Below are 27,400 nucleotides of genomic sequence, written 5' to 3' on the forward strand. Positions count from 1 at the left end.
ACTTTGAAGAGGCAAAATTTAGTCCACAACAGCAATTTACTTAAACTTAAGCCTTGGTTTTCTCATCTGTAAATGGAGAATAATAAAAATTTTAAAAGTTACAATGGAAAAAAAGAAATTTACTAGGTTATTACAAAGTTTGAGATGATCCAGGTAAAGTGCCAAGCATAATTCCTAGTACTTAATAAATGTTAGCTGCTTATCAATAAGGGTAGGTCAAACCTTCTCCTGCTATTAAGAGTATTAGAACCTAAGAAAAACTGAAACATATTTAGAGATTTTGAGACTAAAATTTTGAGACAATCAAAAGACTAGACCACAACCTGATTATAAAGTCACAGGTGTGGCCATTTGTCCAGAACATTCAGACACATAGTATTCTACCTAAGGGGGGATTTCATTCAAATATTAACAAGTATGAAGGGGAAAAGCCAGGTTGAGTTGACAGGGTTTTTTTTTTTTTTTTTTTTCCAAATATATGTTCAAAGAACAATAAAAGGCTAAAAGCATGAAGTGTTGGAAGGGAAATGAGAATGGCATAAAGAAAACAAGAACACATCAAAATCAGAAACAAAATCTTTGATCTCAACTTGTTTAAGTGTATAAATATGGCAGTGAGTAGAAAGCTGTTATTATGTGATAATATAGAAACTGATAAAATCACTTGGGAATCTGGATCCCAGGTATTTAAAGAATGAAATGAGAGAATGAAAAGCAAAGTCTTATTTAAGAGTTAATCATAAAATTACAGTAGATTCATCTCAATTTCCAAAGCATTTTAAGCTGAAATTGGTAAAAACTGGCAATCTTAATGAAAATTAATCATTTACTCTGAAGCACACACAAAAAAAGACAATAATGGTGTGAGTGTGTGTGTGTATGTGTGGGAGACAATGAGTGTTGGTGAACACAAACTATACCTTAAATGTTTTCGAATCCTTAGCGTATAAAACAAGAAATTCAGACAAGAAGACACTCAGAGGACTGTTGAATGAATAAATGAATGAATGCATTAACAGAAAATCAAATGTAATTATTTATATCTGTGTTTTTGTAACCTAAACAATGATAGAAACATAACAAGGAGGAAGAAGCATTTTTTTCCCTTTAGACACACAGTCTGGTATCAATTAATTATATTCACAAAGAAGCTGAAATATCAAAGATTGAAAGTCAGCCTCTTATTTTTATCTACAATAATGTCAAAAATATAATAATGTCTTCACTGATAATGAACAAACTCAAAATCTGCACACTAATTTTCTAATACAAATCTTAAACTCAGTCTTAACCTTCTTGAACTGAAGAATTCAATTAAAATGTCTGCTTAAAATTAATAAGCAATGTATCTCTTTAAACATTTTGGTAAAACACAGTATTTATCATCAAATATGCACCATGATTATAAAAACCAGAGCTGCTTAAAAAAAAAAAAACTGCAAAACATAGTCAATATAAATGTACTAGAGTGAGAATTATGCTACAATATTAACAGTTTCCAACTGTTTCCCAAGCACCTGAAGCAGTAACGTGAATTTCTTCAAAAAGGCTCTAGTTTAATTTTTTCCAGGGAAATATTTTTAATAGGATTACTGACCCTTTTAACACTCTCGGAAAGAAAATGAATCTCATATGCATTCTGGCAGGTAACTATTACAAAAATAAATAGAAGAGTCAATCAGTGAAAGCATACTTGAGAAACTAAAGAAACGTATGTAACTATACACGGTGAGAACTACTTTAACACAGACAAGATTCCACTTCATATTAGCACGACAACCAAATACCAAGACAAATGAAGGGCTGGAAAGCAGAAGACAACTGAAGAAAAAGCTTTCAGATCTTCCTTCAAACAGAGCTAACTGCATTGACTGTGGTCAACTCTGTTGGCTATCATTCAACTCTTAGGCCCGACCCTAAGTCCTATGTGGTTTTTCAGAGGTATTTAAAAGTTTCAGGGTAAGAAAGGACACTTAGTGATTTAAGACATATTTTTGCACTCACAGCTCTTGTGCTCTAGGAGGAATTTTTTCAGGTCATTAGTTTATAATGTGAACTGGCGCCTAAGGATATTTTGAAAGGGAAAAAACTAGTGTGCTTGGAGATGCAGTTTATGTAACTTGCATCATCATTTATTTCAGCTCAATTTGGGGCCTAAACTGAACTCAAAATGAAGTCACCACATCTGCAACAGATTCTCTGGGCATGGAATGAGCACACAGAAATCTGCAAACAGAACAGACTCCTTACCCGGAAAAACAAAAACAGTGTAACCTCCTTAAAATATCCAAGTCCTTGCAAGAAGTTCTTACACTTCCAGAGTACAAAAATAAAGTCAGCCTTACAAGTAAGTTCCAAAATAATCTGGGTTATCAAAATGCCACTGGCATACCAAAATGCATGAATTCTGCCAGTTTTATCCTTGTTTCCACAGCCTGCCCCAGCCATTCACACAACCATGCATGTGTGGGTCTGGAAAACATGAAACTAAATCATTAGACTCTGAGAAGGCAAGCATCTTCCTAAATCTATGTGCATAAGACAAATGGTGATTTGGCCATTATCAAGATTAATTTGATCCACATATGATACCAAAATAGATCATTCTCAGCCCCAACTTAACAAAGTATTTCCTAAATTCTCTATTTCCCTTTCAGTTCAGTTCAGTTCAATTGCTCAGTCGTGTCCAACTCTTTGTGACCCCATAGATTGTAGCACGCCAGGCCTCCTTGTCCATCACCAACTCCCGGAGTTCACTCAAACTCATCTCCATCGAGTTGGTGATGCCATCCAGCCATCTCATCCTCTGTCGTCCCCTTCTCCTCTTGCCCCCAATCCCTCCCAGCATCAGAGTCTTTTCCAATGGGTCAACTCTTCGCATGAGGTGGCCAAAGTATTGGAGTTTCAGCCTCAACATTAGTCCTTCCAATAAACACCCAGGACTGGTCTCCTTTAGGATAGACTGGTTGGATCTCCTTGCAGTCCAAGGGACTCACAAGAGTCTTCTCCAACACCACAGTTCAAAAGCATCAATTCTTCGGCGCTCAGCTTTCTTCACAGTCCAACTCTCACATCCATACATGACCACTGGAAAAACCATAGCCTTGACTAGACGGACCTTTGTTGGCAAAGTAATATCTCTGCTGCTTAATGTGCTATCTAGGTCGGTCATAACTTTCCTTCCAAGGAGTAAGCGTCTATTAATTTCATGGCTACAATCACCATCTGCAGTGATTTTGGAGCCCTAACCCTATTTCCCTTGCTGCTGCTGCTGCTGCTAAGTCGCTTCAGTTGTGTTCGACTCTGTGTGTCCCCATAGACGGCACCCCACCAGGCTCCGCCGTCCCTGGGATTCTCCAGACCAGAACACTGGAGTAGGTTGCCATATTTCCCTTAAGAGTAAACAAAACAGATAGATATTCCCACTACCTTGTACAATAAAAGAAACAGGTTAGAATCTCTTTTCCTTTTCTTCATTATAACTTCACTTCTTTTACATTTGTTAAGGACACATGAATTATGGCTTCAAATCATGGAGCTGAGGATCCTGAGATTGTTATAACCTAAGAAATTATGGAACTCCCTATTTTCAATCCTGGGTACACATTAGAATCACCATAGGAACTTTTAAAAAGTCTGTATTCCCAGGCCCCATTAGGGCCCTGGAGTTGAGTCCAAGATACATGTAAGTCAATAGTCTCCCAAATGTGGAGTCATGACCCAAAAAGGACCAAGGTTGAGAGCAAGCCAATGGCAGTCGAAACAGAACTCAATGCCTATAGAAGCCAGTGGCGTGAAGGAAGCAGGCAGGATATGCACACAGTTTTAGGGTGTGTGAGAGCCAGAGAGTGTATCACACTAGTAAGGTCACAGGGTAAGTGTAAGGCTCCTGAACTCTAGCTGCTGATACTGCCATCAGGGAAATAAGAGGCAACCGTCTTCTCACTTAATCAGAAAAAAGAAAAAATAGAACATCAAGATTTTTGTGTAACATTTCCAACTTTTAAATGTTGGCTCAATAAAACAATAACAATACTGCATGAGGTAACCAAACACATTACAAAACACAGCACGCGTTTGGCCTTTAGGGCTTCAGTTATCACTTCTGGTCTAAAGGGTGGTTTCCATTCTACAGAAACCACAGCATGATATCACCACAATAAACAATAATAATACCTAGCCTTCATTAAGCATTTACAAGCTAGCCAGTATGCTAAGAGGTTTACATGGATTATCGCAATTAGCCTTCATCAACCTTTATGGTACTATGAATATCCCCCCTCTACTCAAGTGACGTCCCCTCAAGCCAGAAAGAAGCAATGCCAGAATCCAAACGTGTATGGTGTGACTCCATATCCTACATGGTGCTAGGTTTCTTCAATGTTTTCAGTGTGCTCTTAAAAGCCTGGACTCTTTGCACTTCTATTTTTTCAAAACTAAAACAAAGGGATTATACTAAATGATTTCTTGGGTCCTTTTAGTTCTCAAATTCAATGGCTCAGATTCCACAATACAACTCTTGGCTGGATAAAAAAGTTAGCATTTATATGCATCAGTTGCAAATGCCTTGATGAGAATAACCAGATCAAAATAATGGAATGAATGAATGCTCATTCAATAGTCTTTCTGAAAAGACAGCAAAGACATAAAATCATAATAAAATTCGTTATCTCTACTGGGCTTCCCTGGTGGCTCCGTTGGTAAAGAATCCACCTGCAATGCAAGAGACCAGGGTTCGATCCCTGGGTTAGGAAGATCCCCTGGAGGAGGACATGGGGAGGATACACTCCAGTACCCTTGCCTGGAGAACCCCCAGGGACAGAGGGGTCTGGGGGGCTACAGTCCATGGGGTCGCCAAGAGTCAGATACCACTGAGCAACTCTCACTTCACTACTGTCATAGAAAGTTTACTTTTCCATCTTACCTTTTGAAAGATGAGTGAACGTTCTCAGAAATTCTTCATATGTTTGCTCATGACAATTAACAAACTTATCCAAGACTTCTTCAATGAGCCGATCTTCATCCATCATCTCCAATTCTGGTGTCTTGGCAGGCATTCCTATTCATAAGGCCACTTTATCTATGAGACCAAGAAAAACATGAGCTATGGTGAGTTGTGCAGTACCAGCCTCTTGAAACTACTCTGGACGGGTAGGTGGAAGAATTCCAACACTCCAAAAGGACAAATCAAGATAGTTATTAGAGTGATATACCCTGGTTTAAGAGACCAGAGTTATATTCATATCTCAATTGTAGAATTGAACTATCCCAATTTTATTTTTGCTTGTTTCCTGGTTACCATCTTCTTAATTCACAGCAATATCATCACACAGTTACATAACTAGAAACTCAAAATCTTTCAAGGTGAGATAAACCAACCACCCATCCAAAGACAACAGCAGCAGTTGCTAACACTTGTTACCTATTGAGCACCTATTAGGTACCAGATACTGTTCTTTAACTTCATAACAATTCTAGCTCTGATTACAGAGCCAGTAAGCAGAAATGTCAGTTCTAGAAGTGTGACCCTAGAACCCATGCCCCTAAGTACTTCACTATGTTTCTCTATTCACTGCATGACATACACACACACCCTCCATACTCTGGTACTTGTGCTGCCAAACGGTTGACCTGTCTGTGCTTTAACACATCCAGATATTGAAAACCCTTTATGTCCAAAGAAGCCTTTGGACAGCTCTATTCAAGCCTCCTTCTAAAACAGCCTAAATGTGTCTTTGTGTTCCCTACCCCAAACTGGTCCTGGCCCCTGGATGGGACTGAACCATTTCAATTCTTTTCATATACGATTTCCTTTCAAATATTTGGGCAAGCCTGTCCTGCCCTTTCTCAATCTTCTTATTTCACCCACTTACACAAATTTCTTTTTCAAAATTCAGTTCAGAATTCAGTTTGTCTCTGAAGGCTTTAGCTTTCCATCTCCCATCACCACAAGAGCACATCATAATTTCTGTGCTGCTTTTCTATGCTGTGTTCCACTTATCCCATTGTATTGTAAATAGTTGTATACATTTCTGTGTCTTCTATGAGACCTGGAGCCCGTGAGAGAAAGGGTCCATATCTTTTCATAGCTCAGGACATGGCACAGAGTTGGCGGTCCATTGATCTCAAACTAAAGTTACTCATTTGAGCAGGTACTTCAGTCAAATATTGTTAGAAGTTGGCCAAAAACTCTGCTAAGCCTACCCAGTCACTGTATCTGTACCTTATGTGACATGGCTTTGAATCCTTTCACCCTTCTGATCAATCTACCTGGAAAAGATTTCACACTGTCTGCATCCCTTTAAAATGTGTCCTCCAAAAATGAAGACAAGATTCCAGGAACAGTCTGGAGACAGTGATATTTGATTAACGCTCATATTCTAAATGCCTTACTCCTACTTCATGCAAAGATCCCGTTCGCAAGCTAGTGGCCCCCTCACATTGTCAGAGCATTGACTACTTCGTAACTAAATGCTTGTCAGCTGAGACAGTACCTCAGTCCTTGAGGAGTTTGAACTTTGTTTTTAGTTGTGATATTTCACCTTGTTAAATTCTGTTCATTCTGTGTGAAATATGATTCTTACACAGCTTTGCGAAAAGTGACTATCTACAAAAAGCAGAAGAACAATGACAGCCTAAATAGCCAGTGTGATTCACGGGAGGGGTTCTCCGATACTATATAAATCCCGTGGTTCTTCTATTTTTCCTGAATAAAAGTGAACATCTGGTGTCTGTTATTAACATCATTATTTGATATTTACCATAAAGTTCAGGAAAAACAAACCAAAAATATATTCACAAGGTGATACCTGAACTCACTTAGTGGCAAAACCCAACCTGAATTAACATGAAAGTGTTTGTGGCTTTTATTTATTCTGTATAAATAGTATTACTATTTATGTTTCCCTGAAAAAAAACTCATGGGCTTGCTTTTGAGGTGCTTTTCCAGACCCCACTGGAGATTTTATGTATTAATAATATGTGGCATTTGCCCTGATTACCTTTCTAAACTCCAAAAAACTTTTGAATTCTGAAAGACAACTGACCCCAAGAGTTTTAAATACGAAGTATGAAGCTACAGGTACCTCTCAAGATTGCTGTAAGGATTAGATGAATATACAGGAGGCCTCAAGAAATGTCAGCCATGAGGATGACGACAACAGATCAGCCTTGGTACCCTGTCCTTTGTTTATATCAAGACCTGTGTTTACTGTGACCCCTTTGACTTTGAAGGTACTAATATTACCCAAAGATCAACCAAGAGAATTCATGATGCATTACAACCCTAGATAAAGCATGATATTGTAGCAGTCCTAGTGAAAATAAAAAGTCTAGCTATACACCAACCCAAAATGAAAGAAATAATTTGGACCTGAAAATTAGGTATAAGAAACAGCACCAGTTACAGTTTATGCAAATTTGCCTATAATACTGCCAGGCTTCAGCAACCCATAGTTTAATTATGCTTGCAATTGCTAGCTAATAAATAATGATAAATTCAAAGGTGGTTATTATTTAACTATCAGTAGGACAAATACTTAATTACCAAAATGTTAATATCAATCTGCTTTTCCAGAAGTGGACCCCAGCAAAATTCCAGCACTGTATTATAGCAACCTCTTCCTCAACCCATCTCAGGTAATCTACTTCTGCGGACAAATATCAAACAGTAGCAGCCAGGTTGTACTTTATATTGCTGGATGCTTTGAGAGTTATAATAGGAATTCCTTTAAACATGCTTTGCAATTCTCAAATTGGTATATTTTGAGTATTTAGCCTTAACACATCTCAGTTTTACTAAAGGCAGACAATTAACAGGCTGAGCACAGCACAAATTCAACATCTTTCAATGTCTTTAATTTTATTCCTGTGGTTATCACAATACAGTAACTGTACAGACATTTTAAAGACTTTTGCAAAATCCAGTTTTACAAGCTGTCATGATTTAAAGAGTTTAACCCACCTTCAAACTTAGTACTTTCCTTATCTATGAAAATACAAATAACCTCATGTTAAAAGTCCTCAGAGACTGACAGAGCAGATAATCATTTACCAGACAATCAAGTGGTTTATGCAAATCCTAGTGGTTTTCTAGAAGGAAGCATTGCTTTTTCAGTTACCACTCACATTAGTTTGTGTTTTTACCATGAAGTGTTTTTCTAAAAGACAAAAAGGAAGAGACAGAGATATACTTGCCTGGATAACAGGATTCTTTGATTTGGTTTTTTTGTCTTAAAGCTTAAAGCTCCACATAAAAAAGACCCAGAACATATTGTGATGATAAGTAAACGTGTAACAACATACACTTTCACAATCACAGCCTCCAGAAGGAACCGCTGGGAGGATGTGTCGCTCTGCTTGGACTACTCAACTCCACAAAAGACCACAAGCTTTCTTAGGAACAGGATTCTCTGCTTACTGAGTCCCTGGGAGCTAGCAAAAGAACCGCACCATCTTCCTGGAGTCCTGCTTTCTTCCTTTCAAATAACAAAACTAATGACCACTCAAGCCAGGTAGTGTCACCTGCTCTCTGAAAGAAAATGTAACACATCCAGGCTAGTTCTGAACCCAAGTTTGCTCACTGCCAGAAAGACCAATACTTGAGAGACAAGTATTGGTAAAAAAGGAAAAGCTGCTTTATTCAGGAGGCCAGTGACCTGGGGAGATGGTGGCTAATGTTCCAAGATCATCTCCAAGTTGCTGGCTAGGAGACCAAGGTTTTCAAGGGGAGTTTCAGGGATGTACAAGCAGGGGTTGACATGCACAACAGCAGTCAGCTCCGATAATCATCTCCAAACTGGTCCAGTTAATGTCATCTTCATTAGGTGTTCATTAATTTTCTACTCAGGGTCATTCCATTCCCGTGTCCTTGAGGTTGGTTTCTGAAATTCTTAGGCAAGCGAGATTAGTTCTCATTCTCTCCTCGTCAGCTTGTCATTATCTAGGCAGCTCTGAGGCATGCCAGGGCCAGCAGGAAAGGAAAATGCCCATGAACTTGAAAATCTGTGCTGTTCAAGATGGATCAGCTCATGCCCTAGGTGTAAGACCCCACTGTCAATCCTTCATTCCATTTCTATGGAACAGGGGCAGAGGTCTTTCTTTCTTTCTAGGAGAAAGCAAAAGCAATGGTTGGGACATTTTGTTATATACTTAGAGCCTTCATGATGGTTTAAGAGTTTCGGTTTTTAATTGACTCTCCCTGTGTCATCAATTTCAGGTCCACTTGGAGCCAGTTGGTTGAACCCACAGGACATTATCTCAACAGTTCAGGGTCATAAATCAAGACACTGGTTTAAGCTAAGAATAGAAAAAAATTATGCTGGGCTGTTTTTTCCTTTGTTTGTACATTCCCTCACTTTTCCAGAGAGTACCTGTTTGAATCTGCTCTTTGGAGCTCAGGGAAGGTTTAGGAGACTAAAGCCTTTTTATAAACAAGAGGCAAGCAGAGGAAGAGTGGGGATTGGGGGGTGATCTGTCCTGGGAAGGTCCCTGTAAAGGGTCCCACCCCTTTACAGACATCATTATAAAATAAAGTATGTGGAACTATCACCACTGATGTAGTATTTCTTGGATACTTATCTTCAGATCCCTGCCTCCTGTGACTTACTTAAAACACATCTGTCAGAAATGAAAGCAAGAAGCCTTAAGAAACAAGTCACCCTGAGCTAGTAAGCTTTCAAAACATATAATCTGCTTTCTAACAGTACAGAAAGGTATATGCCTGCAAAATCGTGTTTGTTGTTGTTGTTGTTAACTGTGAGGCTTATTGCTGATACTTGAAAGTAATAAATAACACATTTTTAAAGAGTTTTGCAGGGACTATCAAAGCCCATTGTCTCAAATTCTCATAGTTCTCTTCAAGCAGCTCCTGATGTATGAAAGGTAAAATGGGATATTTTACAAAGAATTCACAAAATCTGAGGAAGGAAAATGTCAACCTTGGTGCTGCACAGGCTAGGTCTCTTTTTATACTTTGGAAAATGAACAAATCTCAAAAGACCAAATTACACAGTAAGGGTACAGATTTACTTACATGATAGAAGAGACTCGGAATGAACTGACAGCCTCTGCCTTGACTGAACAAAAACTATTTTGCATCCTATAATATTTTCATGTTGTTTAGATCAAAATAAGGAGAATGAAATTCAATGACAGAAATTGGCACAGAGTCTCAGAGTTGAGAGAAACCTAAAGGTCATCTAGTTCAATCACAGAATACAAATAAACGAATCTGGAAAAGAAACTGTAAGTGAGGTTTTTGTCAACTAATGACTCTACTGGAGAGCAGCATTATGTGGTTCTCATAAACAGTAATGAGATGCTCCTGATTATGATTTTTAATGCATAGATGAAGTAAGTCATCAGGAAATTAAGCAATAAGCAGCAATCTCACTCAGGTTGGGTGTATTCGTGTGTCTGACTACAATTACGTTCTTTATCCCAGTAACATACAAAACATCTTGAGGCAAAATGCACACACTCACACACACACACATGCATATACATCATTTGTTTTAGACATTTACCGATACAAACAAGAAAACAAAGGAAGAGAGGAAGAAATAAATACAAAACTTTTTATGAAATAGAAGAGGATCTAAATTCCTTTATAGTTTTTTATCCAGGTGGTAAAAACATATATTCTGGCATCAAAGAATACACAACACTTCAAGTTACAAGCTTCTCCCAATGAGCCTTTTCTAATACTTTAAAAAGCATGGAATTCTCCATTATCACCAAAAAAGATGACAGTATAAGCCTCTGCTGCTGCTGCTGCTGCTAAGTCGCTTCAGTCATGTCCAACTCTGTGCAACCCCATAGACGGCAGCCCACCAGGCTCCCCCGTCCCTGGGATTCTCCAGGCAAGAACACTGGAGTGGGTTGCCATTTCCTTCTCCAATGCATGAAAGTGAAAAGTGAAAGTGAAATCGCTCAGTCATGTCCGACTCCTAGCAACCCCATGGACTGCAGCCCACCAGGCCCCTCCATCCATGGGATTTTCCAGGCAAGAGTACTGGAGTGGGTTGCCATTGCCTTCTCCGATAAGCCTCTAGATTTCCATAAAGATTCCCCTTGATACAACCCTTTGCAGTGAATATTACAGGAAGCCTTTGGTAGGAGGCAGGAGAGGCTTGGAGATAACTGCTAACTACAAAGCTTTAGAAGAGCAGCTTCTCAGGTAGTTCAATGCCAGTGCAGGAGATGCAGGCTTGATCCATGGGCTGGGAAGATCCCCTGGAGAAGGAAATGGCAACCCACTCCAGTATTCTTGCCTGGAAAATTCCATGGACAGAGAAGCCTGGCAGGCTACGTCCATGGGGTCACAAAAGAGTCAGACACGGCTAAACAACTAAACAACAAAGCTTTAGAAAAGAAAAGCTGCATATTGTCATCTGTGCAGAGGTCTCAGAAGTTGGCACATCTTTGTTACGCTTTTTCCTTGACAAAAATCTCATCTTAAGGAAAAGAGAAAGAGAAGACACCCAGTAAAAGTTTACCAAGAATGTTGGAACTCAGGCGTGTTGATGGTTTTCCTCCTGCAATAAGCTCTAGAGAGTGGGAATACTACTAATCTATAAAATTACATGCTTAAGCAGAAAGTTTCCTCTTGAAAAATTTGCTTCCCTTTCCTGATCATCCATCCAAGTTACCGTAATGGGGTTTCTTGAGACTATCATTTATTAAGACTTGTTCATCAACAGATTGTATAAAATCAATTTTATTTCCCCAAAACACACTTTTCCTCCAAGCTGCTCAAATCAATTCAGAAATGTCTACATTGACTCACTGAGGCGGGTCAACTATTAGACTGTTTTCAATTACACAGTTATTAATTCCATTAAACAAAAATGCAAACAGTTAAGCATTCAGAACTTCCCTCTCCTTGCTTACTCATTTTTTTTAAAAGCAAATTACCTGTGGACATGGAAGCTGAAAGCTGTACCCATAAGACGAATTTTAGAAAATCCATTGTTTTCAAAAGCAGAAAAATTACTTTTCCACTATCATTTTTGTTTCTTAATTTGCTTTTATGAAAAATTTGAGTCAATCACCTACCTTCACCTCCTAACAAAACTACAAACATATTAACTGACCTCTGCTGCTGCTGCTAAGTCGCTTCAGTCGTGTCTGACTCTGTGCGACCCCATAGACGGCAGCCCACCAGGCTCCGCCATCCCTGGGATTCTCCAGGCAAGAACACTGGAGTGGGGTGCCATTTCCTTCTCCAGTGCATGACCTCTAGGCTAGTACATTTATCAAGACAAATGTACAATACGCATATTTCAATCTTACTCAAAAGTGATCTCCTAGCCTCAGAAACGTGATCATCTACCTCAATGAGTTACAGACAATAATAGTGAGTATTTCAGTGAACATTTTTTCAAGGCCCCTGATAAACCTGTGGATCCAAACAGGCAGTAGAGTTTCTAAGTCAACTTTAGAGCTCTATAATCATGCAATAAGGTTTCAATCATAAAAGAGTTATTAGCTCAACTGTAATGCTGCCTTCCCATGGGACACGATGTCCCATTTTTGCTCATTTTATCTGTATTGCATGACAACTGTGGCACAAAAGCATCCACTCTCAATTAAAGTCATCTCTGTCTGGCTTCCCAGCCTGTGGGCCATGTGCACAGCACACAGCACTTCCACAAAACCAGAAAGCCTGCTTTAAAGCAACACCTGCACAGCTAGTTAGGAGCAGGTGTAGACCCACCAGACTAAATCAACTCTGTTTTTAGGAATTCATTTCACAAAGTGTTTCAAAATGCCAGATGGTGCACATAATATCGACCTTTTCATTTGACATGCTCTTAAAAAGAAATAAGATTTTAAAGCTGTATTTCTCAGCTATTTTTGATTCTAAATTCCTATGACCGTAGAATAACAAATGGGCCTTAAGGAGTAATACAGTGATTCCCTAACTTCCAATTTCCCTCAGCATTTTATTTGCAATTTTGCTTCTGTGTACACAACATAACACACACACACACACCTACGTAAAAACCAATTTCTTTTTGCCAGCATGGTTTCTATACACAAAGGCAGAAATTAAGAAACACAAATTCCCTCCTTCTCTAAGAATAAAAATTTTAAGTGCGCTTTCTTTCTGAAACAACACTGTAAATCACCTCTCAAATGTTGCTCCATTTTATTCTACAATTAGGAATCCTCCTTAAAAATGTTCTGGTCAGGTGGCTGCATTTAATTCATCACTTTAAATAAAAAATGACAACTCACTTGTCATGTTCTTCTCTCGACAATCCATCATACTAACTGTAGATTGCTTCCGTCTACGTTTCCCTTTCCTTCCTCTTTTCTCCTCGCTAGTTTCAGTTGTGCCTTCTATCGTGGGATTCATTCAACAAGTCAGACACCTCCCTTTCCCATACTATTTATATTGTTTCCTGAAAAAAAATCAGCCACTTATTTGAAAAAGTAAAAATTGTCTATGCCTGTTTGAATGCTGTGAAAAGCTGCCACTGACCTTATTTCAAACACTTGCTAACCCGTTGGGCAATGTCATTTAAGTTGTTTCTTCATTTATAAAAGGGGATGGAAATGCTTGACAGGTCACTACATTTCTTGGGAAACACTGTCAAGAGTTCACAAGACTGTGCTCCTCCTCTGCCCGCCTCAGCTCACCATGTACACACACTCCTGTAGCTGTGTTACCCTTTCAAGTTATTTAACTTTTCTAGCCTTAAGTAGTGTGAATGTAGATATAAAGGGACAGGATTTGAAGCTGTCTTCCATCTCTGACGTTCTATTTTTCTCCAACTATGTTTCCTTTTTATTCAGTTACTATGACAGAATACCCCATTACTAAATCTTTTATCTCCTCTGTGGAATAAAGATTATTTTACTCTGTAATGACACTGACTTGTATTCTTTAATTGCCCACTGTCTTTGGATTTAAGGTAGAAGAAATACACATATCTCAGTATGAATTTGACTCTGCCCCTATAATTGTGATTTCTTAGTGAATTTTTAAGGGTGACTACTTCCTACTATCATGCAAGCTCCTTAAGGCAAAACCTGTGTCTGTGATATTTTTTTCCTAATCTTCCACAGTGGAGGTACACAGTGGATGCTGGATAAATATCGTTCATGACTTCACATTTAGCTTCTGTGCTAGGATGTTGATAGGCTGGGGACAACAAACCCACTCAGCAACCAACTGCCTGTTTCTGGTGTTAGCAGAATGTAAAGGCTAAAGCACTTACCTAAACTCACCCCTTGTTTCTGTGTTGCATTTATTATTTTATATTTATTGTGGAGATATCCACTATGTCAATTAGATGAGCGCTGTCACTGATGCTGGAATTTCAAGTGCCATAATCATTATACGACACCATGAATAGGTTAGGGAAATAACCCAATGCTCTTTTGCAGACAGAGATAAAAAAACCACTGTGGGAGTAACCAGAAGAGATGATGACACTTTTTTAAAGAATGGACCAACATTTCAATTGATGAAAATCAGCCAAACAACTGAGCTACTTGCTCGGTTTTTAAAAAGTCAATCCTGAAAATGCATCCTAAAGTTTTTCAAAAAATGAACATCTTCACTTTTACAAATAAATGTATGGCACCATCATATTAGACAGATTTATTGAGTACACTCTCTATAACAGACACTTCATATCCATCCATCCTCCCAATAAGGCAGGTATCACCCTTGTTTTAGAGATAAGGACTGAAGCTCAAAAAGGCCATTCAGCTAGTAAGTGGCAGAACTCGGACTCAAATCCAAATCTATCTACCTCTAATCACTACATTCTATCATCTAAGCCACACAGAACCTGACTGAATGACCAACAACACTGAACGGTCTGATAGACTGCATTATATTTACCTAATGGAATTTTAGGCAAGTATTAAAAATTATAAAGGTGGAAATATACATTTCATAGTATATATGAAATAACATTACATCAAAAAGATAATACACAATTTAAATACATTCTTATCATAATTATTAATGTAGGTACACCTGGATAAAAATTAGAACACAAATAAATAAAAAATTTTGTGGTTAGGAAATGGGCTTAAATAAGTGGTATATATTTTTCTTGAGGTAACTGTTTTTAATGAATTGTTTTAAAATTAAGTCAGCTACAGTAATCAAGGGAGTGTGGTACTGGTGAAAGAATATACAAATAGATCAATGGAACCGAACAGAGAACTCAGGATAGATCCACATAAGTAGAGCTAACTGATCTTTGACAGAGGAGCAAGGGCAACACAATAGAGAAAAAAACAGTCTTTTCAACAAAGGGTTCTGGAACAACTGGACATCCACAAGCAAAAACAGGAATCTAGGCTTATGAATAAAGTGGATCACTGAACAAAGAATAAACCACAAAATTATGAAACTCCTAGAAGTTTTATATCAGAAAAAAACCTAGATGACCTTGGGTATGGCAATGGGTTTTTAGATACAACACTAAAGGCATGATCCATGAAAAATATAATTGATAAGCTGAACTTCACCAAAATTAAAGACTTATGCCCACCAAAAAAACAGACAGGAGAATGAAAAGAAAAGCCATATGATGGGAGAAAATACTTGCAAAGAACACATCTGATAAAGAACTGTTATCCAAAATATACAAAGAACTCTTAAGACGCAACAGTGAGAAGACAAATAACCTGATTAAAAAATAGGCCAAACACCTTAGTAGACACCTCACTAAAGAAGACGTACAGATTACAAGCAAATGAAGAGATGTTCACATCATGTCATTAGGGAAGTGCAAAATTAAAACAATGAGATACTACACACCTATCAGCATGGCCAAGATCCAGAATGCTGACAACACCAACTGCTGGTGAGGATGTAAGCAACATGAACTCTCATTCATTGCTGCTGCTACTGCTGCTAAGTCACTTCAGTCATGTCCGACTCTGTGCGACCCCACAGACAGCAGCCCACTAGGCTCCTCTGTCCCCGGGATTCTCCAGGCAAGAATACTGGAGTGGGTTGCCATTTCCTTCTCCAATGCATGAAAGTGAAAAGTGAAAGTGAAGTTGCTCAGTCATGTCCGACTCTCAGCGACCCCATGGACTGCAGGCTACCAGGCTCCTCTGTCCATGGGGTTTTCCAGGCAAGAGTACTGGAGTGGGGTGCCATTGCCTTCGCTCATTCATTGCTAGTGGGTATACAAAATCATAAAGACAGTTTGGAGGTTTCTTACAAAACTAAACCTACTCTTACCATATGATTCACTAACAGTGCTCCTTGGTATTTACCCAAAGGACTTGAAAACTTACATCCACACAGAAATCTGCACATGGATGTTTATAGCAGCTTTATTCATAACTGTCAAAATCTGAAAGCAACCAAGGTGTCTTTTGATAGGAAAACAGATGAACTGTGGATATCCAGGCAATGAAATATTATTCAGAGCTAAAAAGAAATGAGCTATCAAGTCATAAAAAGACATGGAGGAAACTTAAATGCATGTTAGTAAGTGAAAGAAGCCAATGTGAAAACTATACAACATCATGAAATCTGCAAAAGTATGGAAACAGTAAAAAATATTAGTGGTTTCAGGGGTTGAGGAAAGGGAGCAATGAGTAAGTGGAGAACAGAGAACTTTTAGGGCAGTGAAATTATTCTGCATGATGCTATAATAATAGATACATGGGCTGCCATCTATGGGGTCACACAGTCGGACACGACTGAAGCAACTTAGCAGCAGCAGCAGCCATTATACATTTGTCCAAACCCCCTGAATGTACAACACCAAGAGTGAATGTTGATGTAAACTCTGAACTTTGAGTGATAATAATGTGTCAGTGTGGGCTTCCTTGGTGGCTCAATGGGTAAAGAATCCACCTGCAATGTGGGAGATCTGGGTTCGATCCCTGAGTTGGGAAGATCCCATGGAGGAGGGCATGGCAACCCACTCCACTTGCCTGGAGAATCCCCATGGAAAAAGGACCCTGGCGGGCTGCAGTCCATGGGGTTGCAAATAGTCGGTCACAACTGAGCGACTAAACACAGCACAATGTGTCAATGCAGGTTCACCTATTTTAACAAATGTACCTCTGGTGGGAGGTACTGATAACGAGAGGCTATGAATGAGCAGGGGCACCAGGTATATGGGAAACTCTACTTTTCATACAATTTTGCTGCAAACCTAAAACTGCTCTAAAAAATAAAGTTTATCTTAAAAAATTCAGCCAGCTTTTACATCTGTTCTGAACCCTTTGGTTTATTCTTCTTTGACTGTGCAACTTTGGGGTAGGAATGGGGGAGGCTACCATCACAGCTTTTAAGACCGCTGTGAAATATTTTCCTTGGCAGAACATTTATTTAATCGTTTTGCAACAATCTTTTGAGGTAGATATTTCTATCCCCATTTCAGAGATGAGGAAACAGAGGCTTAAGGATTAAGATGACTCCACCTGGAAAACAGCAAAGTTGGCAGAGAAAACCAGGACCACTTGACTCTAAAGCCCATTTTCTTAATCACCCCATTGTACAATCCTACACAGCAGCTGCCCGATATAAAGCTGGTGGTAGGCCTCCCATAAACAGAAGTCCTCTCGAGCCTTGCATTAAAGAAAACAAGAGCACTCAAAATCACTGACACTGGTACTAGTGGTTTCTGTTCTAGGAAAAATAATTTCCCCATTTGAATTATGGTAGTATTTATTTGTTGCCATTGTTGTTGTAAAGTCACTAAGTAGTGTCTGACTCTTTGTGAACCCTTGGACTGTAGCCCGCTAGGCTCTTTTGTCCATGGGATTTCCCAGGCCAGAATACTGGAGTGGGTTGCCATTTCCTTTTCCATGGGATCTTCCCAACTAGGGAATCAAACCCATGACTCCTGTTTGGCTTGGCAGGTGGGTTCTTTACCACGGAGCCACCTGGGAAGCCCCAGTATTTATTTAAAGTATATTAATTATATTCATTTTTCTAAAATGTTTTTAATAAATCAGGTTTCTACCAGGGCTTTTTTTTTCTGCCTTTATAGATGAATAGTAGATTAGGTTTTCATTGCTCACCAGTAAGGAAACAGTTAAATCTTGAGGGTACACCCTGGTGGATATCTCCCTCAACCATCTAAAGAAAAAAAAAAGTCACAGTCAGTTACTCCCGTTAGATCTGCGTTCACTGGGACATCTGTAGGCACACATACATGCTCTGTTTACCGTCATCCTTCTGCAGGCCACGGTCAGAGTCAGCAGTCAGTGAATCTTCCCCACGTGCTGACATTTAATACCGGGTTTAGCGGCAAAGATTGAGAGAGGGCTGAGCAGACCCCTGGCCTTCAGGTAGGTCCAATAACTTCATTTCTACTGGAGCTAAAACCTGGGAGCTTACGCTTGTCAACTTTTAGGGTAAGATGCCCCTTTAGCAGTATGTTAGTTCCAGTTGGACTGGGTGTCCAGATAGGGAAGGGATGATGTAGAATTTGGAGAGAAAGGAGCTTTCTGGTCTCAGGCTGCAACAAGGATTTCATTCCTGTGACATACAAGTTGACATATTAATCTTAGTGCATAAATGCTTCTCTGGTACAAGGGTCAGAAGGAAGACCCAGTCCTGGCTCCACTGGCAGCAAAAAAAATCAATGTGTGCCTCAAGCCTGATTAACTGTGCAAGATAGGGTTAATTCACACACTGAAAAGACTGCAGTTACATGAGGTTACCTGCTATTTTGGAGCAATCAGGAAAACGTGGGCCATGCTGATTAGTAAGATTTAATGCTTCCGAGTACAGTAGCTTTCTTTGGAAGAGAAAAAAAGTCAGTTCAAACACAGGAAACTACAAACCCAGACCTCACACCATTAGTCCTCTTTTGATTCTCAACTATGCCCTAGCTTCATAGTGAATAAGTGAAAAGCTCCCTGCTGAGGGATGTTAGCATGGGGTTGAGAAACTTGTATAAATTTATTGGTCCCGTATTTCTGTCTTTTAAAAAGAATCTTTAATGTGTTGACTTTGAAAGTTCCTTCAATCGAAGAACAGTGTCTTCTTTTTCAAACCCTGCCTGTTTTTATCTGGCCTATTTAAAGAGAACCACTTCAGTAGATTATTTTAGTTATAGTATCACCTTTTAAAAACTCATTTAAAAACCGAGATGGGACAAATAGAGTCACATTGAAACCGTGGAAAATATACCATAGTCTACTCCTGTGAAGACATATTTAAGTTAGTAAAGCAAAATTACAAAATCTAAACTACATGGCAAAATAAAGTGAAAACACTTTCAATGTTAATGTTCATTCTTTAAATACATAAGTCATCTGGCTATGGTTTAAAATGTGTAACCTAAAAATTAAAAACACAAATACTTTGTGTTACACGAAGAGGTAATTCATCTTAACAGTAATCTATTTTATGACTATTTTTAGGCCCCTGTAATTATGGGGTGAGCCAAGAGCAGGACATCAAAGGGAAATGAGGTCAGGAATCTTTGCAGACCCAAAAAGGCTACACAAAGAGATAGTATTCATCACGTCTTGTCTAAGAAAATGTTTGTTTGATCTACAATAACCATGTTTTCCTTTATGAGAAGTCAAAATCCCTATGAACTTTATTTGTAATCAATTTTTTGTTAGTAATGTTTTTTAATGAGAAAACATTGTACAGCACAGAGAACTCTACTTAAGGCACTGTGGTGACCTGAACGAGAACGAAGTCCAAAAGGGAGGGGATATGTGTATATGTGTGGCTGATTCATTTTGTTGTACAGTAGAAACTAATACAACGTTGAAAAGGAATTATACTCCAATAAAAATTAATTTAAAATTCAAAATCCCCATGAACTTTAAAATGAAGCCAATAGGCTACAGTGAAACTTTCTGTGTAAAAGCAAGCACTCTTGGTGTATGGTCACCCCTTGGGATCTGGGATCCATTACCTCTGCACAGCGAGCTTTCCAGCCCAGTCATTACTGGGTGAAGGCCAATCTTCCCTGGTGTTTACAACAAGCAGGCGCTGGTGCAGGTGCTCCCTCAACCCCAGAGTGCGCAACTCTGAAAATCATGCGCACATCATGCTGAGTGTAATCACTGCTGGTTTTCCTTTACTAAACTGAGTGCCAACAATATTTCCCTTTAGTTCCGATGGAGAGCATTTTCTTAGTTGCACAGATGCCTTCTCTCACATATACCTGGATAGGCCACAAGTAAATAAAACACTTGCCCAGGTCATTTCATAAGCAAGGCAAGTTGTTGGACCTACAAACCACCATGTCTGAGGAAGAAAGAGGCTTGCTTCATAACCTTAGGCATAATCCTTCTCATTCAAGTTCCTCATTTGCTTTAATAACCCACAAGATGATTATTAAAATATCACACTTTGAATCTCCCAAGCTAAAAATAACCAGAAGAGAATAATTAGCAATTAATTAGATCTGATCTTCAAGGCCCCACCAAAACTGCATTAGACTGACCACAGATTCCAAATGGCCCAAGGAAACTTTGCAGGCGGAATAAAATAAATTATAGCATCAAATAATGTTTGCTGTGTGGTGTGCTACGCTCAGTCACTAAGTCCTGTCCAACTCTTTGCAACCCCATAGACTATAGCCCCAGAGAAGGCAATGGCACCCCACTCCAGTACGCTTGCCTGGGAAATCCCATGGACGGAGGAGCCTGAGGCGCTGCAGTCCATGGGGTCACAAAGAGTCGGACACGACTGAGCGACTTCACTTTCACTTTTCACTTTCATGCACTGGAGAAGGAAATGGCAACCCACTCCAGTGTTCTTTCCTGGAGAATCCCAGAGATGGGGGAGCCTGGTGGGCTGCCGTCTATGGGGTTGCACAGAGTCGGACATGACTGTCTCGACTTACCAGCAGCAGCAGCAGCAGCAGACTGCAGCCCCTCCAGGCTCCTGGACCAGTACATGGAATTTTCTAGGCAAGAATGCCAGAGTGGGTTGTCATTTCCTTCTCCAGGGGATCTTCCTGACCCAGGGATCGAACCTGCATCTCCTGCATTGGCAGGCAGGCTAATGTTTATTCAATACTTATTATGTACCAGCATATATAATCACATATGTCCTATGTGATTTATGTGTGTCATCCCACTTACTCTCAAAAATAACTCAATGAATAGATACTAATACTATCCCTACTTCACAGATAAGAAAAGAGAGGAAATAAACTTGGCCAAGAGAGTTAAATAGCAAATATGTGTTTCAGCCCAAATTTGGACTCAGACAATCTAACTTTAGAGTCTGCATATTTAATCAGGAGTTAGTGGAAGGGTAAAAAGAAGAAGGAAATATTCCCTGTTACTTAAATTGAGCTCATCACCAACACCTCTGTCCTATGCATGCACTGTTGTGTCCAACTCTTTGTGTCCCTGTGGACTACAGGCCCACCAGGATCCTCTACGGGATTCTCCAAGCAAGAATAATGGAGTGGGTTGCCATTTCCTCCTCCAGATGATCCTCTCAATCCAGGGATCAAACCCATGTCTCCTGAATTCCAGGCAGATTCTATACCACTGAGCCACCTGGGAAGCCCCTTCTGTTGCATCAGTTCAGTTCAGTCATTCAGTCATGTGCGACTCTTTGTGACCCCAAGGACTGTAGCACACCAGGCCTCCCTGTCCATCACCAACTCCTGGAGCTTTCTCAAACTCATGTCCATCGAGTTGGTGATGCCATCCAGCCATCTCATCCTCTGTTGTCCCCTTCTCCTCCTGCCTTCAATCTTTCTCTGTATCAGGGTCTTTTTCAATGAGTCAGTTCTTCGCATCAGGTGCCCAAAGTACTGGAGCTTCAGCTTCAGCATCATTCCTTCCAATGAATACTCAGGACTGATTTTCTTTAGGACTGACTGTTGCATATGTTTATTCAATTCTCACCAGTCTAAAAAATTATCAATCTACACCCACTAACCAGATTCCCAGACCTTAAAACCCTTCTAATCAGCTAACTGTGCATTAACAACCTTACTTTTTATAAGTTCAAATATAATCATCACAACTAGGACTTAGAGTGTACAAAGCCCTGTTCTAAGTGCTTTGCATGTATTAACTTACTAGACACAACTTACATCAACCAGTGAGGTAGGTAAAATTATCATTTTACAGATGAGGAAACTAGACACAGGTTAAAGTACTTGCCCAAGGTAACATAGGAAGTGACAGAGCCAGGATTTGAATCCAGGGAGTCAACTTTCAGAGTCCATCCTCTTAGCCACTGTTTTTGAAACATTAACAGTTTATTCTTAGAAGTCAAGGAATCTGTGCTTTTTTTGTTTCCTTTAATTTAGGAATTTAGTTTGCAAACAGGGAGTGTATTTCACATAAAGGCTCCTGATATTTCTTCAAGGTAGGTAATAATTTTTTTAATTAATCAAGCTTACTTCATCTGATAAACATCTCTTTTTAAAAATCATGCAAATATTACCTTCTGTATAATTCTGGTACCTCTTTTCTTAACGCTTGCTTACAACAGAATTACTAAAGAATTACTTCATGGTTCTGGAACAGGAAAGGGATCTGAAATAATGGCCACTAACTCTCATTTTCTTATCCAAAGAGGGAGGAAGGGAGGGATGGGAAGAGACAGGGGAGAGAAGAGGTGTTGGAAAAGTTCTCTGCTTCCCTAAAAGAACTCTAAAACCGAAGCCAGAGCAGCTGAGAAAACAAACAGCCTTTGGAGAGGTATTCGGTAAAGTCTAATTACCATATTTCCATGACTATATACAGGAATGGTAAAAATCACTATCAGGTAAATTCTCCCCAGCACGCTGAGTATTCAGAGATTAATCTTTTGGTTCTGCAAAACAGTCACAGCTTTGTACTCTTGGTGCCCCCTTCAAACTCCCGCCCCAGCAACCTAAAGATGCCCAAGTGTGCAATTTTGAGTCCAAGCTCCAAACCGTCCCGGCAGGAGTCCGTGAGGACACCTCGACCAGGAATCTCTTCAAGCGGCGGTTTCCAGGCAACCCCACTCTGGCCAGAAGCAGCTGTGCTTCCTACCCGGTCATCTGTTAATGAGTCCCCGGGAGAGGCTCCAACAACACCCGAGGGGGGAAGCCTGACGCCCCTCCTGGTACGCAACTTTCCCATAACCCGGATGTTAGGTGTGCATCAGCCATTCTCACCTCCCATTCCCTAGTTTTCTGTCTTGGCTGCCAGATAGTCACTTCGCATTTTGGGAGTCTTTACTCAGCGAGACTTGTCTCCTGGAGAAGCAACTATTGGAGCCACACGTCCCACAGAGAACGGATTCTTGGGAAATGTAGTTCTTTCTGCTGACAAGTGGTGAATTTTTAAGGGAAAATGACTACAATTCCCAGAAATCTAAGGGACGGTAGTCCATGTCTAAAACAGCTCCCAGCTGCTACGATTGTTTTAAGCAAAAAGGTTCTGTGTCTCTTTGCTTGTCTAGCCGCCTGAGTTTTTGGTATTCCACTGCAAACTTATGGGACAACTCTTTATTTTTAACATGCTTTTTGCATGTGAGGGAATCTACACATAGTGATTTTATATGAAGAGATGTAGTAAGTAAAGAAAGTTTTTTTTTTTTTTAATTCTTTCAGATAAAATATCTATCCACCGTCAGAGAATATGTCACTACAGATGGTAACAGTCGGAAATAGCATAGCCTTAATTCAACCAGGCTTCTCGTTAATGAATTTTGATGGGCAAGTTTTCTTCTTTGGCCAAAAAGGCTGGCCCAAGAGGTCTTGCCCCACTGGAGTTTTCCATTTTGAGGTAAAGCATAATCATCTTAAACTGAAGCCTGCAGTTTTCTCTAAGGATTCCTGCTACCTTCCTCCTCTTCGATACCCGGCCACTTGCACATTCAGCGGCAACTTGGAGTCTGAAAAGCATCAGTACATCATCCATGGAGGAAAAACACCAAACAATGAGCTTTCAGATAAGATTTATGTGATGTCTGTTGTTTCCAAGAACAACAAAAAAGTTACCTTTCGCTGCACAGAGAAGGACTTGGTAGGAGACATTCCTGAAGGCAGATATGGTCATTCCATTGATGTGGTGTATAGTCGGGGGAAAAGTATGGGTGTTCTCTTTGGAGGACGGTCATACATACCTTCTGCCCAAAGAACCACAGAGAAATGGAACAGTGTAGCTGACTGCCTGCCCCATGTCTTCTTGGTGGATTTTGAATTTGGGTGCTCTACGTCATACATTCTTCCAGAACTTCAAGATGGACTATCTTTTCATGTCTCCATTGCCAGAAATGATACCGTTTATATTTTAGGAGGCCATTCACTTGCCAATAACATCCGCCCTGCCAATCTGTACAGAATAAGGGTTGATCTCCCCCTGGGTAGCCCAGCTGTGGAGTGCACAGTCTTGCCAGGAGGAATCTCTGTCTCCAGTGCAATCCTGACTCAAATAAGCAATGATGAATTTGTTATTGTTGGTGGCTATCAGCTTGAAAATCAAAAAAGAATGGTCTGTAACATCATCTCTTTCAAGGATAACAAGATAGACATTCTTGAGATGGAAACCCCAGATTGGACCCCAGATATTAAGCACAGCAAGATATGGTTTGGAAGCAACATGGGAAATGGAACTGTTTTCCTCGGCATACCAGGAGACAATAAACAGGCTGTTTCAGAAGCATTTTACTTCTATACATTGAAATGTGCTGAAGACGATGTGAACGAAGATCAGATAACTTTGACAAGTAGTCAGACATCAACAGAAGACCCAGGGGACTCCACTCCCTTTGAAGACTCAGAAGAATTTTGCTTCAGCGCAGAAGCAAACAGTTTCGATGGTGATGATGAATTTGACACCTACAATGAAGATGATGAGGAAGATGAGTCTGAGACAGGCTATTGGATTACATGCTGCCCTACTTGTGATGTGGATATCAATACGTGGGTACCATTTTATTCAACTGAGCTCAACAAGCCTGCCATGATCTATTGCTCTCATGGAGATGGACATTGGGTCCATGCCCAGTGTATGGATCTGGCAGAACGCACACTCATCCATCTATCAGAAGGAAGCAATAAATATTACTGTAACGAGCATGTGGAGATAGCAAGAGCACTGCAAACTCCCAAAAGAGTTCAATCATTAAAAAAGCCTCCACTGAGATCCCTCCATAAAAAGGGTTCTGGGAAAATAATTACTCCTGCCAAGAAATCCTTTCTTAGAAGGTTGTTTGATTAGTTCCATGAAAGCCTTTCAGATTCAAGTGCATCAAAATTTTAAACTTATTTTAAAGAATTGTAACAATGATAAAATTTATCTTTGTATTTTTGTTTATTGAAGATATCTAATGTTTTCATTTAGTTATATGAGTCAAGTACTAGGGGAAAGTGCTTATAATGCCATACTGAATACAGTCATTGTGTTTAGACCTATGAAGGACCTGTAACCTGTATTCTGAAAATATTTTACTGAAAGTTATATTCAATGGAATTTATGATCTGAATTTTTATTCAAGGAATCTTAAACACAGAAGTAGTAATAATAATCAAGGTATGCTTATATCCTTTATAGGACTTTTGGTAACAAATAATCCACCAAGGAGTTAATACAAATTTAACCAGTAAAGAAGCTAACACCCAAAGGAATTAAATGAATTATTTTCTGGACTATAACAATTTGGTGATTGACCAGAAATTAAAACTGGGATCACCTGTATCCCACATGAATGTTCTTTATACACCTCAAAGATGGCCACTTGACTATGCCCATATACAGAAAAAACTTTAAGGAGATAGGTAGGTAGATAGATAGGTAGACTGTTGTTGTGTTTAGTCACTCAGTTGTGCCCAAATCTTTGGACCCCATGGACTGTAACCCACCAGACTCATCTGTCCATGGGAATTCTCCAGGCAAGAATACTGCAGTGGGTTGCCATGCCCTCCTCCAGGGGATCTTCTCAACCCAGGAATTGAACTCAGGTCTCCTGTGTTGCAGGCAGGTTCTTTACTGTCTGAGCCACCAGGGAAGCTAGATGGAAAAAAAAAAAAAAGATAATCTCCATTGACATAAAGAAAGACAAAATGAATCTACATCGTTTGTTACATTTTATCAAGCTATCCACATGCACTCTCTTCATAGACTCCTCCCCCACCCCCACCCACCGCCCCTCCCCTCCTCCCCTACCCCCACCCCCCCCACCCCACCCCTTCCCTCCTGCCCAGTCATATGGTTAACAGATGATGAAGTAAGCTAGTGGGTTGAAATAGTTCTTTGAGAGATTTAATGAAAATTCAGTCCACTGATACTTAGCTCTCTGAAACAGGGAGAAGAGTCAGAGTACAATAAGAATCTCTAAATAGATCTCATGAGAGATTATTTCCACAAGTAATATTGATTACTTACCCAAATAATAAAAGTTTAGAGATTGACAAAGTTAACACGTAGATAATTTTTAAAAGGGAAAAAGAAATGTATGTGTGTCTATGAGTCTAGTTGGTATATGGCATTTGCTGCCAGTGAAAGTTGTAGAATCAGTGAGCTTGCTCAGGTTCAATTAGATACTTGCTAGAACTGAAATTAAAAGAACTGTTAATTTCGAGGCTTCACATAAATTGATAACTAGATGACCTTAGATACAAATGTCCTCCCCCCGGAGTATTTTTCTGGAGATGTATTTCATTTTAGCCCAAGAGCTTAGACCATAGCCTCTCATTCATTTGTTTCCACTGAGTCCACAATGTGTAAGGTATTATTGTCAAATTTAGGGGAATATGAACCATACAGGAGATGAAATTGTGCTGAAAAGTTCTGCTAACAGTTCATGCCTCAGATACTGAAATAAATCTGAAAAAATTAAAGCATGTTCACTTTGTTTCAGTAATGTTGCTTGATGAATATTCTTTTTGCATAATTTGCTGTACCATTGTTTTGATTTTCTATTGTTTCTATTACCTAATAAAGCTGATAAAATATGAAAATGTCTTTTGTTTACATTGATTTATTCCTATTATTAACATTTGTAGTTACCCAGTTATCGGCAAAATTATACTGTTTAATTTTTTCAAGATCACTCTACTTTTATTTCTTTTTTATCTGTCAGTAGAAAGTGACATGAGTGGGAGCTGAAATAGCCTCCACGGTATTCAAAATGTTTTTCCCTCACGTTGTAGTTATTCCCACAGCCTTCTCTTATCTTTATTTGTCTACAATGACCAAGTGGCTAAAAAGTAATTACACGTATTTGTTTCATAGTGAAAGCAGATTACATACGATAATCTGAGAGATTCAATTAGAATCTGAGAGATTCAATTAAAGCTGCTTTTGTGTGTGTGTGTGTGTGTGTAAGTCGAGGGCAAGTACTTTGGTTTTACTTACCGTAAGTTTGAGTAAAAATAGGTCTTGTTAAGTCATCTCACTAGGAAATGGCAACCCACTCCAGTGTTCTTGGCTGGAGAATCCCAGGGACGGGGAAGCCTGGTGGGCTGCTGTCTATGGGGTCGCACAG

The 27,400-nt window shown here is 39.5% G+C and overlaps 2 protein-coding genes across 6 annotated transcripts in view; one reads left to right on the forward strand and one right to left on the reverse strand.

Moving 5' to 3' along the window:
• Positions 1-23,203, reverse strand: part of C15H11orf74 (chromosome 15 C11orf74 homolog) — a 67,848-nt gene extending 44,645 nt beyond the window's left edge. For 2 of the 5 annotated variants that reach the window (XR_003514665.1, XM_027562634.1), the window contains exons 1-2: positions 23,085-23,203; positions 4,925-5,080 (exon numbers count right to left, since the gene is read on the reverse strand). Coding sequence is in view for 4 of the 5 variants with exons in the window: in XM_027562634.1 (XP_027418435.1) it covers positions 4,925-5,057 (133 nt within the window). In the remaining variant the exon portion in view is untranslated. Of the gene's footprint in view, positions 1-4,924; positions 5,105-18,021; positions 18,080-18,666; positions 18,744-23,084 lie in introns of all 5 variants that reach the window. The other 3 variants (XM_027562636.1, XM_027562635.1, XM_027562637.1) reach the window with 3 other exon arrangements.
• A 241-nt stretch (positions 23,204-23,444) lies between these two features.
• Positions 23,445-25,939, forward strand: RAG2 (recombination activating 2). Its single transcript, XM_027562638.1, has one exon. The coding sequence runs from the start codon at positions 23,551-23,553 to the stop codon at positions 25,132-25,134; it is 1,584 nt and encodes a 527-aa protein (XP_027418439.1). The 5' UTR covers positions 23,445-23,550; the 3' UTR covers positions 25,135-25,939.
• The last annotated feature ends 1,461 nt before the right edge of the window (positions 25,940-27,400 follow it).

Source organism: Bos indicus x Bos taurus, chromosome 15 (genome assembly GCF_003369695.1).
Source record: "Bos indicus x Bos taurus breed Angus x Brahman F1 hybrid chromosome 15, Bos_hybrid_MaternalHap_v2.0, whole genome shotgun sequence".
NCBI classification, from domain to species: Eukaryota; Metazoa; Chordata; class Mammalia; order Artiodactyla; family Bovidae; genus Bos; species Bos indicus x Bos taurus.

What these genes read in the sequence shown, in the direction of transcription:
- RAG2 (XM_027562638.1), top strand. Translation starts at nt 23,551, where the DNA reads ATGTCACTACAGATGGTAACAGTCGGAAATAGCATAGCCTTAATTCAA.